The 17,512-nt window shown below is 49.1% G+C and overlaps 1 protein-coding gene across 1 annotated transcript; it reads left to right on the top strand.

Annotated features, from left to right (window-relative positions):
* Nucleotides 1-1,600: 1,600 nt before the first annotated feature.
* On the top strand, nucleotides 1,601-17,180 carry NDFIP1 (Nedd4 family interacting protein 1). Its single transcript, XM_063413426.1, is given in 9 exon segments — nucleotides 1,601-1,763; nucleotides 1,766-1,869; nucleotides 10,678-10,765; nucleotides 11,516-11,646; nucleotides 12,468-12,555; nucleotides 12,726-12,850; nucleotides 14,485-14,551; nucleotides 14,979-15,084; nucleotides 17,020-17,180. Coding segments are annotated over 8 exon segments (855 nt in total). The 5' UTR covers nucleotides 1,601-1,615; the 3' UTR covers nucleotides 15,083-15,084; nucleotides 17,020-17,180.
* The last annotated feature ends 332 nt before the right edge of the window (nucleotides 17,181-17,512 follow it).

Below are 17,512 nucleotides of genomic sequence, written 5' to 3' on the forward strand. Positions count from 1 at the left end.
GGCCCCAAAATGGCTTTGACACAAATGGTTTCACCATTTCTCCAGGATATGTTCCAGCATCTTCTCTGAGGACATGCACAGGTTGGATCTTATTTTAGTCTCTGTTTTGTCCAAGTCCATCACTGTGCAGCTAATCACCACTGCTGCTACAGCCTTACTTAGGGACGTAATCCCACCTCAGCAGCAGTAAATCCATGCATGTCATCAGGACAGCTCCTCACTGCAGGGAAATTCGCAGTGCAGAGTCTTGTGGAAGGGTGAAACCAGAGTCTGTCAGTGCCTGCAGCTCTCGCTCCAGCTCCTTCAAAGGCACCTGTGTTGCAAGAACCCTGCCTTGTCCTTGTGTCTCCAGCATTTCTCAGGAGTTGCTCTTCGAGGTTATTCATGGCTAAAATCCTTCACGGTTCCTGCCTCCCCTTCAGCATGAGAACTGGGAGGTTCATTCATCTCACTAAGACATCGATGAACTCCCTACCCCTCAAAGGCAAAATACAGGGAGAAAGGAATCCAGGCTGATTATGGTACGGAATAATGAGCATTGAGGCCTATATTTATGACTGAGTGTGCAGTTCAAAACCATGTCCTCGGGCTTCAGTGCTTGCTACTCTCTGAATCTGCACTTTGGAATCCCAGCGGGGCTGATTCAGCCTTCTTCATCCTAAAGCTGATATATTTAAATCTCATCCACCTTAGGGACTGATGCGGTTAATTTTGTGCAAGCCTGACTAGAGCTGAACTGCACATGTAGAAAACAAATGTTACAGAAGCTGAGAAGTCTTTTGGCCAATGTAACACTGAAGAACTCAGAATAAACCGGCTTCTCTCACTGCGTGGTTTCCTACACGTGCTCCTTTTGGGAGGAAGGAGCTCAACACCATCTGCTCCGTGTGGATGTGGAAGAGCTGATGGGCAGCAACTCGTGTTTGGAGCAGCAGTGGCTGAACTGTTCCCTGGGTGGTGGGACAGGGATGGGTGGGGTCCTGTGTGACCCAGCCTGGTCAGCGTGCCTCAGGCAGGGCTGGTTTCTCGGTGCTGCCTCCGGTGTGTCCCTGCTGAGGCAGCATTATTCCTCAGCATGGCTTTACATCGATTTCCTGACTCCCCAGGTTTGTCTAACGCATCCTATGGCAGCTTCCATCTGAAAATGATACTTGAGTTCTGCAATGTACATTATATGTAGTGCACAGAGCCCGTGGGGCCGCTCCTGCGGCTCTGGCGTGCTGCTGGCTCTCGGCATTCCCGCGGGCAGCGCCACACCGGGTCCCCACACAGCCAGGCCGGCTCCAGGTCACCCTCCAGCCCCAGGGGAGCCGCCCTGGCTGGAAACCAGCCCAGCACAGAAGGACCAGCAGCTGCACCTGAGCCCAGGCGTGCCCAGCAGGGCCAGAGGGCAGGGGTGCCTGGCCTGTCTCAGCAGTAGTGTGGCACAGGAGCAGGGCAGTGACTGTCCCCTGTGCTGGCACTGCTGAGCTCACACTGGAAAGGGAGCTCAGGCCTTGGCACTGCCCAGGGAGGTTTGGAGTGCCCATCCCTGGAGGTGCCCAGGAAGGGCTGGAGGTGGCACTGGGTGCTCTGAGCTGGGGACAGGGTGGGCACCGGGCACAGCAGGGACTCGATGGTGTCGCAGGTCTCTCCCAGCCTCGGTGCTCCTGCGATTCCGTGGCCCTCGGGAGCGCGGCCCGGGGCGGCTCCGGCGGCGGGCGGGGCGGGAGGCGGCGCGGCCGAGCGTGACGGGGAGGGCGGGAGCGAGCGGAGCCCGCAGCGAGAGCGACCGGGCCGCCGCCGCCTCCGCCTGCGCAGCGCCCGCACCGACCCCGCAGCGCCATGGCGGCCGCGGCCGCCGAGCCCAGCACCGGCCGCTACCAGCAGGTGAGGGGCGCCAGGCGGGCCGGGCGGTCCCGGGGCGGCGGGGCCGGGAGCGGGGCCTGTGCTGGCGGCGGCGCCCGGGGCGGAGGCCGCGGGTCCGCGGGGGGTCGGGCCGGGCTCGGCCGCGGAGCCGCTCCCCGCCGGCTCGGGGCAGGGTGTGCCCGGGGCCGGTGTTTGCCCGGCCCCGGGGCTGGTGTTTGCTTTGTCCTGGGGCCGGGTGTTTGCCCGGCCCCGGGCCAGGGTGTGTCCGGGCCGGTGTTTGCCCAGTCCCGGGGCGACCTTGGCGCAGGGCGCTGACCCGGCCGTCGTTACCCCCCCACGGCCGGGGAACGGTCTCGTTCCGCATCGTGCCGAGGTCACCGTTAGTTTTCTTCCATCCTTTACTCCTCTGAACCCTCCCTAGGCCAGGGGCTGGCCTTAAAGAGCACCCTCGGGAATTCGGGTCGTCCTTCCCTTCCTGCCTCCCGTTTGTCTGCAGTACCGGCCTCTCCGGGTGTCGGCCCCGGTGTGACCCAGTTCTGGCAGGCGCCTTTCTGACATCAGACATGGAGAATTCTTTATTTAAAGCAATGGAGAAACCCCTCAAAGCAGCCGACAGCTCGCTCCTGCTGAAGCGAGGTTCTCCCAGGAAATCGCTGTGTTGTGGCTTTCCCTGGGTAGCGTTCCCAGCACGGGTAGGCTCTGGCTCGGCAGAGTTCGAGATACAGCCTCCCGTGGGATGGAGTGCTTGTCTCACCTGACAGCTGCAGGTCTCCGTGTTTTTACATACTGGAAATGTAGAAGTTAAGTAAAACTTAAGGGTTTTTTTTTAATTATTCGGTGCAAACCAGATGTGCTCACTTACAATGACAAATCTCTGTGTTGTTCTGCCACCTGCTAGGGACAGATAACCAGGTCTCTGCACTAATCGCCTTTCCTGGCAGAGTGCTGCTGGTGGTGCTGACCCCAAGTGTTTCCACCAGTGCCTTTTCCCAGGGGATCTGTGGCTGTCCCGTGGCCCGGGGCCGTGGGGTGAAGGACCCCCCTGCCCGGTGTTCCCTGGCAGAGACACCCCGTCCTGCTTTCCCTGCAGAGGGCTGTGTAAAGCCGGTGTTTGCCAGCTCAGTGTTGTGTCTGCTCACACCTCGGGCAGGGCCAGGGCAGGCTCATCCGCGGAGCCCTGCGGAGATTACGGAGCCAGGCTGTGCCAGAGGATTTGCACTGCTAAAGACAAGCACATAATGGAGGCCTGTGGAGCCACTGGTTTAACTGGAGGGAGAGGCAGATTCTCACTTGTAAATGGATTCACTTTTGTGCAGCTCTTTAGAAATTGCTCCTCTTTCCTCGCCCTCTGCCAGAACCCAGGTATTCCTCTTGTGGAGAGTGTTATCACTCAACTGGCTCTTAATGCTTGTGTTGCCTCAAAACCCCTGCAAGCTGTGGAGATGCAGTTGGGATTTAGATAAAGAAAGGATGAGAGAGTGGGAGAGTCTCTGTAGGATTGAATGTGTCAAATTTTGAATTTTGAAACTTACTGTCTGTGTGAATGTACAATAATGAATGTACCATGTGCCAAGGAAGAGAGACTGATAGTGAAGTGATAACTGCAAGGGCTACAGGTGAATATAGGACCCAGTCAGTGGAGGTAGCCTGGAGAAATTCACAACAAGCTCATTTAATCCTTTAAATTATTGGATTATAAATCAGTGGAGGAATTTTTAAAGCTTGATCTTTTTGAGTGGTGGGGGGTAATGCATTAACGGAGTTGGTTATGTGGGTAGGTGGTTCCTGTACTGGTAAATGTGATTGAGTGTCCAAGCATGCCAGGGATGTGTAACCCTCACTCTGGGATGGGTTCCTGATGTACCCACGTGTATGTGGGAGCAGCACTGAGGTGTGGGCACCATGGGACCTGTACAGGATTTGTAGGATTCCTCAAGGGCCTGTATTTTCAGGAAAAAAAGGTGAGAGTTAGTGCCCATGATCTGAGCACAACAGAGCTCCGTACCCGAGTTTGAGACCTGCGTGTTTCCTCTCCCAGCCCCTCCTGAGCCTTGCAGGGGTGATGTGGGGAGGAGCAGCCTCTTTCCTCCTTTTAAACTCCCAGCCTGTGTCCATTCACCATCGTGGGCAGAGTGCAAGGGGTGTGCACTGATTTATTTTCCAAAGCCAACTTCCTACCCCATGGCTTTGTTCAGGTATAAAGATAAAAAGATAAAAATAAAAAGTAGCCTGGAGGGATGCCTTTGGGCAATGTGAGTCTGAACTCACTAGTGAGGAAGTGCAGCTCCATGTAAAATAAAACTAAAACTCTGGAGAGGGGATTTCAGCCTCCCCAGCCGCTTCCATGGGGAGCAGGGCTGGGGCAGGGCCAGGCTGCTGGGTTTGGATCCTCCTCTGCAGGCCAGGTGCTGGGGCTGTGCGTGTGGAGGTGGCAATGGAGAGGTTTGGGAAGAAGGAGAGCTGCAGCCCGCCCTGGTACTGTTATTCTGGGCACTGCTGTGTCCCCAGAAAGGGACACTGAGAGGCTGTTGTCATTTCAGTCTGCCTTTGGGAAAGTTATACAGGGATGTTGTTGGGATTAGGGGGCTTAAAGCCTTTCCAGCATAACCCTAGATTGAGAGTTCAGCTGGCAGAACTGTATTTCATCCTTGGAATAGAAATTACCCTCCATTCTGGAAAAAATAGCCCAGCTTTAACAGGTTTATTTACACTCTGTGTTTTCCAGGCATGCTTTGCACTTGGAGCATTCGAAAATATCTGTGAGGTGTATGAGTAATGTAAACCCACCTAGGAAATGGTGGGAGTGTTAAATAATGAAGACGTATTCCTTTTTAAGTGCTGTGTCTTCCTGTTCCACTTGTTGAAGGTTTGTATGGATCATGAATCATTCCACAAAGGGAGGTGTCGATGGGGAAAATGAGGAAGAAAGATTTTTCCATTTGTTTGTTTTGCATTCTGTGAAAGCTGTAGAAGAATTACATTGCTGGAGATAGAATGGGAATAGAGTTTAAATCCATGAAGGACCACAATGCTTCTTTAATATCTGGGGAGGCTGGAGAGCAACAGGGAGGCAGATATCAGTTGCTGCCCTGTGTTTTATTTTTCAGCTGAAATGGGCACACAGCTTGAAACTAAAAAATGAGAACATCCCAAATCTTTTCATGTCAGCAGTTAGAATCAGAAATGTCAGTGACTGTTTCCTTAGTGAGATTCTTGCAGTGTGCAAAATGTGCTGACTAAAGATAAGAATGGTAAGAAAAGTTGCAGGGTAGGTTGTTTGCATATTTATTTATATATTTTATTTTATTTCTAAGCAGAGTAGGAGATGCTGTTGACGTAAAGGCAGTAAAATTAGAAAAACTGCAGAGTAAAATTGTTTGTGCAGCCTCTGCTCCGAGGTTGTGCTGAAGCTGCCCCATGTCCAGCCTTGGCTGTGCTCAGGTGACTAAAATCTGGTTATTTTATCTGAAACAGCCACCTCTGTAGGCAACAGTACCTGTCAGGTAAGTTTGCAAGGGCTTAGTGATTCTGTGTGAAAAAGTTGTTATGGAATTTAAATACATTCTGTCCCTAAAACTCAAAGGATGTGGGAAAGGCAGGGAAACAGCAGCAGTCCAGTGTCACCTCACAGCTTGTGTGGCAGGAGAAAATAGCTCTGCATGCAAACTTTTAAGTACAGCATTACCTCAGGCATCAGGATGGTGTTGAACTCTGAGTTGGGCTTTTTTAGTAACTTTTCTCTTACCACTAAAATCCAGGGGGGCTCAGTAACCCCACTGGGAAGCAGCTGTAGGAGCAATCCTCTGAGGGCTTTAGGTTCTTAAGTGCTCCCAGGAGATGAGGAACCTTTTTGTGTGGGTTTGGCATTGTGACTTAGAAGTAACCACACAGAAAGCAAGGAGCAGAAGTTCTCTGTGTGTGGAATTCTGATCCTTTGTCATTGGGACGAGTGAGCAAAATTCAAATTTGATCCATGGTGGTGCAATGGGATTTTTTTCCATTGAAGATACTTAACCTTCTTCCTATAACCGTTTAAAATGTGATATTTTAAAATGTTTAAAAGTCTTACTGTAATGCCCTAATGTCCAGAAAAATACTAATCTGACTCTAAATATTATGAGAAGGCCTTATGCCTTAAGTGTGGGAAATTTAATTACAGCTGTCCAAGATGAAAACCTACTTTTTCCATATTAAGGCCTTGATCTCTCAAGTCTAAGGCCAGAGTGTGGGCACAGGTTTGTGCTGGCCCAAGTGCTTGTTTCCAGTGTGTCCAGACCAGTCTAACTCCCTGTTTGAGCAGAAACGAGGGAATTACACCAGCTTGTTTCCCAGGACTGAGGAGCATTTCAGGCCCTTGGCTGCAGTGAGTCAGAGGACACCACCCCCATGAGCACAGGTTGTATTTTATGGACATAAAAGAGGTTTTGATTTGTGTTTTTGCCCTTTGGTGGCTCACGGGGTCGTCGCCCCACTCAGCTGGATGCTGCTGCTGGTCCCTGCTCTGTGTGTGCTGCTCCAGCAGGGGAAGAACACGAGGGTTTGGGAGTGGAGACAGTTTTTAGTCTTTGTTAAAAGGGAGGAGTATCTCAGAATCTCAGAGTCACTGAGATTCAGTTTGGAAAAGCCCTCCTAGCCCATGGAGTCCCAGCCGTGCCCATCCCCACCTTGTCCCCAGCCCAGGGCACTGAGTGCCACCTCCAGGTGACCCCTCCAGGGATGGGCACTCCAAACCTCCCAGGGCAGCCCCTGCCAAGGCTGGGCACCCTTTCCATGGGGAGATTCCTGGGCTGGCACATGCAGGGAGGTGCAGGGAGGTCACTCCCGGGGCTGGGCTCTGCTCAGGGCTGGTTCCCCAGCACGAGGCTCGGGCAGGAGCATCAGCATCTCCCCAGGGAGGGTTGGCTTGGCACAGGTGCCAGAGGTGTCACCTGTCACCTGTGCCAGTGCAGGAGGCGCTCAGGCTGTCACTGCTCTGGGCCAGTGGGCTGGAAGAGCCTGCAGGGGAAAACAGTTATTTGCTCATCAGGGAGAGGGCTGAAGGGTGTGGGTTGGCTTGTCTGGTAGCTTATCATTATTCCTGCTGGTTAATAAGCTGATGTTAAGTTATAGGAATTTGCAACAACATCGGGCAAAAGTCAAGATTTTAAATCAGGGTGTGTTTAATTAGGTAAAGCAAGAGTCGGGAAAAATAACTCTGCTTTTCAGAGTTGGCAGTGACTTTAATTTACTTCCAAAAGGCTGAAGATATGTAATGATATGTGATCTATTGCTAAAGCAAAGCTTGCAGTAATGCTGATTTAGTGTAGTGATGCTGATTTAGTGTAAAGAATATTTATGTGCAGCCTCAGAACTTGGCAAAGGGGAGTTAAAAAATTAAGATTCAAAACTCTGTCAGCAGCCCATATGCTGAATTTAGGAAATTTGGAAGAATTAACCAATATATTTTTTGGAAATGCTTTCTTCAAAGTTTACATGGAAATATTTCCAAACAGCTTGGAAGATTTCAAGTTTTATGCTGCTGTGCTGTGTATTTACATGGGACAGGTCTCAGTCAGGGCAAGTGGCAAGCAGAGGTGATGTCCTGCTCAGTGCCAGGCTTCTGATGCTGGGCTATTTTTTTGAAAATAAATATTCCTGGGTGTTTTATCATTTAACTTTCTGTTGGTTTAGCAGTCTGGGAAAAAATCCCAGCCAAGCTGTTGTTTTAATAACTACATGCATGGCTAGAAAGACTGTCTTGTATTGTAATGCCACAAAACCCAGAACCTTGCCTGAAAAGCAAGAATCCATCAGTGAATCTAGGAAAGAATTATCCCACAGCCTCAGCAGAGCAGCCTGAAGTCAGACTTTGCTTTTAACCAGGCTCTCTGGGTTCTGAAGCCTCGGGGGAATTCTGTGGGAGCCGAGTCCGTACCTGGAGCTGAGCAGGGCAGGTGGGAGCCGGGGCCAGGCCAGGGCAGCAGGGTGGCTCTGCGAGGCCTGATGAGTCATTCTTCCTGTCACATGAACCCTCCCTGCTCTGCTAATAGGCACTTAGTTGAATTTTAGATGCCTGGAATCATTAAAAAGGCTGCAAGGCATTTGTGTACCTTGTCCATTAGAAGAAAAATATGTTTTCTATAACTGTAATCTCCTACAGCCTCGAGCTCGACTTCAGAACGTAGCTGCATTTTTTGTGTCATTATCCATTACCTGAATTGGAATGTTTGAAGGCAGCAGTGAATTCAGCTGCTTTCTCCCACGTGACATTGGTGGAAGAACATGTATTTCTTTCTGCTATTGAAACAAGAACCAGTGGTAGGAGTTAATATTCCGCTCGGTATCTGTGTCCTCTTTTGTTTCATTTCTTCCAGTGTTGTCACATGTGGTGCTTCCTCCCCACTCCCTGGTGACTGTGCTCTCAGGCTGTACCTGCCTTCTTTCTTACAGGCACGAGGGGTTGAATTTCTGCCACCCCCTCATGTGGAGGGCAGGTAACAAAGGGCAGGTGGAATCCAGAGTGTCCCAGCTGGGACAGAGCCTCTCCTCCTGTGAACAGACCAGTCCTGCACAGCTGGAGGGAGAAAAGAAGTGAAAAAAAGCTGAATTTTCATGGGCAGACTGACAAGAAGCATGGTGGAGCATTTTCTGAGAATTCATAAACTACAGAGCTGGGGGAATCCTGGAATCACAGAGTGCTTTGGGTTGGGATGACCTTAAAGATCATCTTATTCTACCCCTGCCGTGTCCAGGGATGCAGGGGCAGCCTCTCTGGGCAGAGACTGAATGAAGCAGTTTGGCTCTGGGTTTCCCTGCCCCTTCTATTGCCCCTCGTGCTCTGTGCAGGGTGGTTTGGGATTTTTGTAGTAATGCTGTCTTTTATAAAAAAAATTTAAGCATATTCTAATAGGCAATTATTTCTCAAGTTAGTTTGTATTTACTTCTAATGCTGAGCTCCATGGGGTTTGTAAAACGAGGCATTTTTGTTTCTTGGAAAGGCTTTGAGAAGCAGAAGTGCCTCTCTGTGGTGGAGTTGCTGCAGCTGCTGCTGTCCCTGCTCTTGCCCTGGGGTCAGCACAGCTCAGGTGAGCAGGTCCTGCCAGCTCCACCCCAGGCCTCACACCCTGGCAGTGTTTGTTTGCTGCACATCTGGCCAGGCCCAGCGCTGGGGCTGTGTCCTGCTGCCAGCTGTGCTGGGAGCAGCCCCTGCCAGGACACAGATTAAATTCTCATCTGGATCACTGATTTCTCCTTCTTCAAGGAAATGGTTCAGTGTTGTCATGTGAGGACTTCTTATCCACAGAGCTTGGGGCTGACCACCCCCCCCACCCCTTTTTTCTTTTTTTCCCCCACCTATTCTCTTTAGAAAATGTTCCAGGGGGCACAGTGAGCTTCAGCTGACCTGGAACTGGAGTGCAGGACTGTGGTGCTCTGCTGCTTTGCTGCACCTGGGCTGGCAGACAGTGCTGCTGGTTTTGTTCTGGTGCTTCCCAGTGTTGTTTCCCCCCTTTTCCCCCTCTCAGCTGTCCCCTTGGACCTGCCAGCAGAGCCACTCATTGTCACCTGCTAAGCACACTCAAGACTTTCACAGAGGATGTGGATATAGTGTGATCTGAACAGACTATAGATTATAGACTTTCATTGGCACAGAGCAGCTGGGGCTGCCCCTGGATCCCTGGCAGTGCCCAAGGCCAGGCTGGGCAGGGCTTGGAGCAGCCTGGGACAGGGGAAGGTGTCCCTGCCATGGCAGGGGCTGGAATGGGATGGGCTTTAAGGTCCCTTCCAGCCCAAACCATCCTGAGATCTTTGATGTTAAGCAGCAAAAGGAATAAAACTCCAAAGCACAGAACACTTGGATATCCAAGATCTGCATTTAGAAGTGCCAGCTGATTTATTTTCCCTTGATAAGACGTACAAATAAGATATGAACATCCCCCTACGCCCCCACTCCCTGTGTTAAATGCTCAAGGAGAATGGCCACATGTCTCTCCAAAGAAAAGAAAGCAGAATATCCTGGGTGGCTTCAGGAGCAAATGTGTGGGATTGCAGGAGGGAAAGCTGGAGGAGACATTTGTTTAGTGGTGATTTCAGATGAGGGCAGTGCCTGCTGCTCAGCCCAGTGCTCAGTCCCAAGGTGCTTTTTTGAGGTGAGTTGTGCAGAAAACCTCAGTGCTTTTGCTGCTGAGGTGATGAGAAATGGAAGGAAGGGAAACATGAGATGGCAGCTGTAACCTCCTTTCTGGCCTGGTACTGCTGCTCCCTGATCAAAGCTGCCGTGGCACACCTGCCTCGTGCAAGCGGTGCTGGGTCTGTGATAGCTCCTGGTTATTTATACAGAGCCTGTGGGAAGCACAGTGCACAAAATAAACCAGCTCCTTTTCAGTCATGCAGTGTGAAAGGTTGAAGGGAAATGGCAACATTTATACTTCTGTGCATCATTATGTAATGTATCCATGGAAAAAACCCTTCCTTAGCAAAGCCACAGGCAGCAATGGAGCCTTTTGTTGGGTGTCTCACTGTATTTCTTTGACTAAAACAGATGCAACTGCAGCTCCTGAGCAATGGGAGCTGAGGAAGTGCCAGGGAAATGGAAAGGTACTGGAAAGCTGTGTGCTGTGCTTTGCTGGAGTCCAGGTGTGTGACAGAGGATTTAAAACCAGCATTAAAACTGAGATGGAAGATTGATCATTTCAAGTGGGCATGCTTTGGAGGGAGGCTGAGCAGCCGCCCTGTGTCCCGTGGTGCTGCAGAGCAGCCTCCTTCCAGAGGAGTCTGTTGTGTGCAATTAAAGCTGCAGGGGTGCTGCCAGAGCCCCGGGACCCCCCTGACCCCGTGTGTGCTTCTGTTCAGCTGCAGAATGAAGAGGAGCCGGGCGAGGCCGTGCCGGTGGTGAGCGACGCCCCTCCACCCTACAGCAGCATCTCTGCAGAGAGCACAGGTACTCCTGCCTGGGGAAGGGCTGGCATTGCTCTGCTGTCCCTGGGAGCCCTCCTCAGCCACGGCTGGCACTGCAGCCCCTTCCCAAGCTGCAGGGATCAGGATTGATCCACACAGCCCGTCGGTACTTGTGGTTTAGGAGATGCAATTTGGCTGCGTTCATCTGATGTCATCCCATCAAGGGGTGTTCAAGTTACAGTTCACAGTGTTCTCAGTAAATTGAAGACAGTTAAAAATCAAAGTGCTGTGAGGATTTGTGGTTCCCCTCTCATTATCTGGCATTTGGATGATGCTGTGCCCCGTCCTTAAAGTATTCGTTACTTAAAAGGGCTTGAAGAATTCACTTTTCCTGCACTCTCCAGTAACTAAGCACTTGGTCATAAGGATGGGACTTTGAATCATCCTCCTGTCCTGTCACTAATAACTTTAATAACCAGTTGGCTCTGGAAACGTGACTATTGCTGAGTATCCAAGTCAGCAGAGGCACAGCATGTGGTGTTGTTTTAAGCAGAAGTACAGCCAGACATGTTCAGTGAGTGTTCTGTGGGTTGCTGGCTGTCAGAGGAGGTGCTCCTGTGCTTTTCACCCTCTGCTTTGGGATGGCAGGAGGCTGCAGTGGCTGGAAGGGTGGGGAGGGGACAGCTTTAGCAGGAATGGGGCTCACTGGAAGTCACCTGGAACCCTGCTCCTTCCCAGCACGGTGTCCTTAGGGAAGTGCTGAGTGACCTGCTGTGGGACTGTTTTTGTGCAGCTTATTTTGACTACAAGGATGAGTCAGGGTTCCCGAAGCCGCCGTCCTACAACGTGGCCACCACTCTGCCCAGCTACGACGAGGCCGAGAGGAGCAAGGCTGAGGCCACCATCCCCTTGGTTCCTGGCAGGGTGAGTGTCCCTGCGCTGCTGCCTGGGCTGCAGCTTCAACTCCTGCCCATCATGCATCACTTTTACATTTTCTCTTGGGTTTTTTGTGGTTTCAAAGCTTTCTGGGGTGCTGGGATTCTATACTCCTGAGAGTCCTGTGGCTATTTTCTTTTTCTTTTTAGTTTTCCTCTGTGATGATGTCAGACATCTCAGTAATGCCAGCATGTGCTAGCCAGATTAGCTTGGCAAGCTGACAGAGGGACTGTACACTGACACTGGGGTTTTTGTTGGGTTTGGTTTTTTTTTAGTTTTAAAAAAAGATTTAGGATTAATTCCTCAGCTGTCTGGCATATCTACCCTTGATACTCCTGCTGCTTACTTAGTTGACTTTTCTGGAGGTCAGTGTAGCTGATACAAGGACGATAAAACCATTCTGTCAGAATGATTTCTTTTTGTTTTTTCAACGTTATCTCTTGTTCAGCCATTCCCTCCACCCCTGCTAGCATTAGAAGTCCACTGCTCATTACACTTCTTCACAGAAGCCAAATTCCTTGCTGAGATGATAATTTTTTGATGAGTTGAAGAATTCTTCACAGTGAGAACAAGAACATGCTGGATCTTGACTGTGTTAAAAATAAAGATACATTTCCTATTATATAGATAAGATTTCATGCCCTGCACCATTCCAGGATGAGAAACAGGAATTTTTTCATGCTTGCATTTGCAGCCCTTTGAGATTTAGGATTCCAGCCCTTTTTTTGAAGAGTCACACCCAGAAGTGGGGTTGCTGTATGGGCTGGAGTGACCTAAATCCCCCTGTGCTGCCTCCCTCTGCTTTGCAGGATGATGACTTTGTGACACGAGATGACTTTGATGACACTGACCAGCTGAGGATAGGAAATGATGGCATTTTCATGCTGACTTTCTTCAGTAAGTACCTGATGGAAGGAACTTTTCTTCAAGCAGTGACCCAAAATAGTTTGGGTCACGTTTATGTTTGTGCAGCACCAGGAAAAACCTTTGTGCAAGAGGTTTATGGTTTTTTTTTTTCCTTGGAATATAAAGGTGTCTTGACCTGCTGCCTTTCTCTGCTTTCTCAGTGGCATTCCTCTTCAACTGGATTGGATTTTTCCTGTCTTTCTGCCTGACTACTTCAGCTGCAGGACGATATGGGGCCATTTCTGGGTTTGGTCTGTCTCTTATTAAGTGGATCCTTATTGTCAGGGTGAGTTGTGTGGTGCAGAACCACGTACACAGACACTGATACTCTTTTTCCTCAGCAGGTTTTTATGTCATACTGAAGTTTGTGATAAATTCAGGGGTTTTTTTTAATAGTGAAATAATTTTGAGCTACTTATTCACTTAGAACAGAGCTTTTTCATAAATATATCCTGTGTATATGCTGGAATTACAATTGTAGTAAAAGAAAAGAAAGATTGCACACCCTGATGTGCTTTGGGGATGCTCCATCCCTGGCAGGGTCCAAGTTTAAGCTGCACAGGGATTCCTGGGATGGTGGAAGGTGTCCCTGTCTGTGGCAAAAGAGAGGAGCTGAAGGATCCTTTCCAAGCAAACCCACAGTGGGATTCTGGGGCTCGTTCTGAGTGTGTCTGGCAGAGCCACTGGCCTGGCTCAGAGCGTGGCTTGTGCTGAGCTGCAGCAATGCTCTCATCCTGGGAAAACATCAGTGCAGGCAAAGCCAGCCCTGCCTCCGGCCTCTGCAGCCTGCCGGGCCTTGGCTGGCCCCTGGAAATGAGGAGAGTCTAAAATGTGGGGTAGCAGATGAGGAGAGTCTCTAAAATGTGGGGTAGCAGATGAGGAGAGTCTCTAAAATGTGGGGTAGCAGATGAGGAGAGGCAGTGGGGCCATGGGGAGGGAGCAGCCGTAGGGGAAGGCCGGGGGTGCCTCTGGTGCAGCTCCCAGCACAGGAGCAGGACCAGGAGCACGCTGCCACCCTGCTCCAGGTTTTCTGGCTCTCACATTTTTTGGAGGCATTGGGAGAAAATATTTCCATCAGGAGATCTTTATTAGAGCCTGTGAAATGCTGGTGCACAGGCATTCCAGGCTGAAGGCTGAATTTCAAGCAAAGCAGCTCATTGGCAGTAAGGAGTAGAGTTAGCAGTGGAATTAATGTCAGAGCTGTCACTTCCTGCCCTGTGTTTTGGGGCTGGGAATTCTAATTTGTAAATACAGCATCTCTTCACTTTTCTGTAGATGGTTTTTGTGGTCATCTTGGTACAGAGGTGTTAAGAACCATTTACTGGATTAAGAGATGTGACAGAAGGAGGTGGCATTATCTGTGGGTTTGATTTAAACGTCAGTAACAAGTTTAGGTTTTGTTAGGTTTTTAAACTTGAATAGAACAAACCCAGAGGTATGATACTGTATTTATACTGAAACTGGGAACTTCAGTGCCCTCATGGAGTTGGTACCTTTCATTTCATAGCAGTAATTTTCCAGTTGGGGATCTTGTCATTGAATTCCAGTTGGGAATCTTGTCATTGATGTGGGATTTCTTTTCCAACTTTTACACCATCCAACCTGCCAGTGTAATGGAAGTGCTGCACGGCTGCAAGTCTGCTCTGCCCTTTCAGAAAGTGTAGCTGTTTATAAGCATCCAGGACACAATTGAAAACAGGAATATTTGCCCAGTAGTGTCCTTGTGCCCCACTGATTGCCAGAGTTCCTAACTGGGTGTTGAATCTGTCCCACTCCCCTTGTTAGAGCTGGTGCAGAAAAACTGTAACAGTTTGTGTAGATCTCTTGTGTGCAGCCCTGATCTGGTTACTGCTACAATTGGTGGGAGCAGCCTTTGGTTCATAAATGTGCTCTAAGCTGTATTTTTTGGTTGTTTTTCAGTTCTCCACCTATTTTCCTGGTTACTTCGATGGCCAGTACTGGCTTTGGTGGGTCTTCCTTGTACTAGGTGAGTGTCTGGTGTGGGGAGAGATGCTTAAAAACTCCCCAAGGTCAGTTAGGGTGTTGTGAGCATTCCTGAAGTTAAGAAGAAGTTAATAATGCTTGTAACTGGTGTTGTGTCTGCTCTTGCATCTTAAATGGAACAGTGGATTGCTGCCTTCCTCATTTTATTTTCTTTTTCCTGCTTTGAGAGTGACTGGATCTTGTTTGGAGTCAAAAGTTTTGTGATTGCTCAAGGAAAGTTTGTTTTTGAAGTCACCTGAAATGGAAAGATGAGGTGTTGTTGGTACCAAAAATACTTACTGTGTGTGATGAGCTGCTGTGCATCCCAGGGATGAGGCCCCTCTGTGGTGGTGGCAGGGAGCTCAGCTGCTCCCCTCTCACTGAAGCAGCAACACCTGTGTTAACTGCACAACTGTGTCTCTCCCCTGCAGGTTTTCTGCTGTTTCTCAGAGGATTTATTAATTATGCAAAGGTTAGGAAGATGCCAGACACGTTTTCCACTCTCCCCAGAACCAGAGTTCTCTTTATTTACTAAAGGTAAATTTTCTGCTTTGCTGAATTTGTTCTACTTTGATTTTATCTCTCTTTAGTGACTTTTCTAGGCTCCACTTTCCATTGCTTGAATATTTTTAGAAATTTAGGAAGCAGGGAACTGTTGTTTCTTGGTATCCCCTACCCAGCTCCTGAGTCTGCAGAGCTCAGGCTGACCTGCTGGGAGGCAGAGGATCACTGTGCGTTCTCCCTGGGATTTTGCTGTGAGGAATTGGGTATTCATTTGGTTCCATGCCTAGATACTGTGAGAACAAAACCTCTGCCCCTTGGTCCTGCAGCGAGTTTGGCAAATGTGTCTTTGAGAATGAATCACATGCCTGGAACACGTGGTGTGTCCCAAACCCGAGGAGAGGTCACAAAACGTTGTTAGAGGGGTGTGCCAGTGCCTCTGGCTTTTGTCCCAGAACGAGCAATTTGTCTGAATTCTGCTGTGTGAAATTGCTGCCAGGCTCCTGAGGAAAGGACACCCTTGCACACCTTTGCTCTCCTCAGACCTCTCCCCCACACCTGAGCTGTCCTGCCCGAGCATCTTGCAAAAACCTGAGTGCTTGGGAATCTTCTGCTTCAGTGCTGAACCTCAGCCTGGCTGCCCTAATGGGGCTCTAAAGGAGGAGGCTTAAGTGGCTGAAGCCTGGAGCATAATTTCCTGCTCACAGCAGATAATGGCCTGGCATTAACTGTCCCTCCCCGAGGGGAAGGAAATCCTGGAATAGGTTGCTTCCCAGCTGGGGAATGCAACATGATGCTCCCTTTAGAAATATCATAGTAACACTCCATTTCCCCAGACAGAGGCAATTGCAGCTGGGACAGTCAAAGAAACCAAACCAACCCCAGCTTTAAATTGGGGGTCATTAAATTGTTGAGATTTGAAAACCGAGCCTTGGGTTTCCAAATGCACTTCCCTTTTATTAGAAACTGCAAATTGCCCACGATTCTACTTCATTTCCAGCCTGTGAGGAGAACCTGCAGCACAGAATAGCCTTTGTGCAGTGTTTTCCTCTGGTGATGGCGTGTAAAAATAGTTCAGCCAATTTCTTTACATGTTTCAGTTCTGTTTAACAAAGTTCTGGTTTGTGACCTCCTCCAGGATCTGTAATATCCTCCCAGATTCCTGCTGAGTCACCAGAGGGTTGATTTCCCCCAGTTTATGGTCACAGAATGTGAGCATTTAAAGTCATCTTTATCTCTGTATTTTGTCCGACTGAACAATTTTTTAAAAATTTTTGCTTCTTTACCAAAACTTTGGTTTTTATTTCCCAAAAGAACTCTGTGGTTTCTTTTTGCACAGACTTTTCTATATTTGAAATTTGAAATTACAGTTTTAGAGGCCTGGCTTCACTCCTTGCCTTGTGGAGGTGTAGAGTGTTTAAATTCCTATTTATGTGTCATGCTAGAGCATTTTCTAAATGCACTTTCTCTCTTAGATATGCTGAGATAAATGTCCAGACTAATCCATAAACATTACAACTTTGAAACTTTCCCTTAAAATAAATTTTTAATCCTGAATTCTGAGTGAGGAAACCACAAAAGATTTGTATTTTTAGTGTATTATTATCTTTAGATGAGATTTCCTCTTCAGGGCATGATGCAAAGGGCACAGTGAGGAGTTATTTTTATTTTAGAGCAGGCATAAAATTTAGAAAATTAGGAGGGGAATAATGAGTGCAAACCAGAAAATACAACCTGGTGAAATGAATCTGGGAAAGCTGGAGTTTACTGTTGCAGCTGCGTGTGCAGCAGTGGACACAATCCTGGGGTTACCCTGTCAAATACACTCCCCTCCTTTGCTGCAGTCACATCATTGTGTGCTGAGACACTCCATAAGCCCTTAGACATCCTGTGCTGTGTGAACGACATCCTCCTGCTATCCAAAATAACCCTCTGACTGCAGTTTCGGTGTTCAATATCCTTCTCCAACAGATGTTTTCTGGCAAATGTCTTCCTGCATTAGTGAAATCCCCCCCAAGAAGCAGCAGGACACCTGCAGGAAGTGAATCAAGGCTCTGGAGCAGAAGAAAAAATAATCACCTGCTTTAAAATAAATAAATAAAAGTACTGTTGGAAAAAGAAAAAAAAAAAAAGGAGAAGCATTTCTTTCTATTTGTTTTTAGGTGTAAAATTTTAATAATTAACGCAGAGTTCTGTAATTGTTGACTCATTAGTGGCTAATGTTTGAAGCAGCTCTCGCAGTGAGTCTGTGAGTTCAGCAGGAGCTGGTGGTGCTTGGGCAGAGGAGCCATCCCGGGGCCAGCAGGGGCCAGGCTTGCTTTAGTTCCTCCTCCAGCCTGGGAGCTGCGGGGCTCTGCCTGTGCTGTGCAGAGTGTGACACCCTGCAGGGTGACACCCTGTGCTGTGCAGTGTGACACCCTGCAGGGTGTGACACCCTGTGCTGGACTGTGTGTGTGACACCCTG

The sequence above is a fragment of the Prinia subflava genome, chromosome 16 (genome assembly GCF_021018805.1).
Source record: "Prinia subflava isolate CZ2003 ecotype Zambia chromosome 16, Cam_Psub_1.2, whole genome shotgun sequence".
Classification (NCBI taxonomy): Eukaryota; Metazoa; Chordata; class Aves; order Passeriformes; family Cisticolidae; genus Prinia; species Prinia subflava.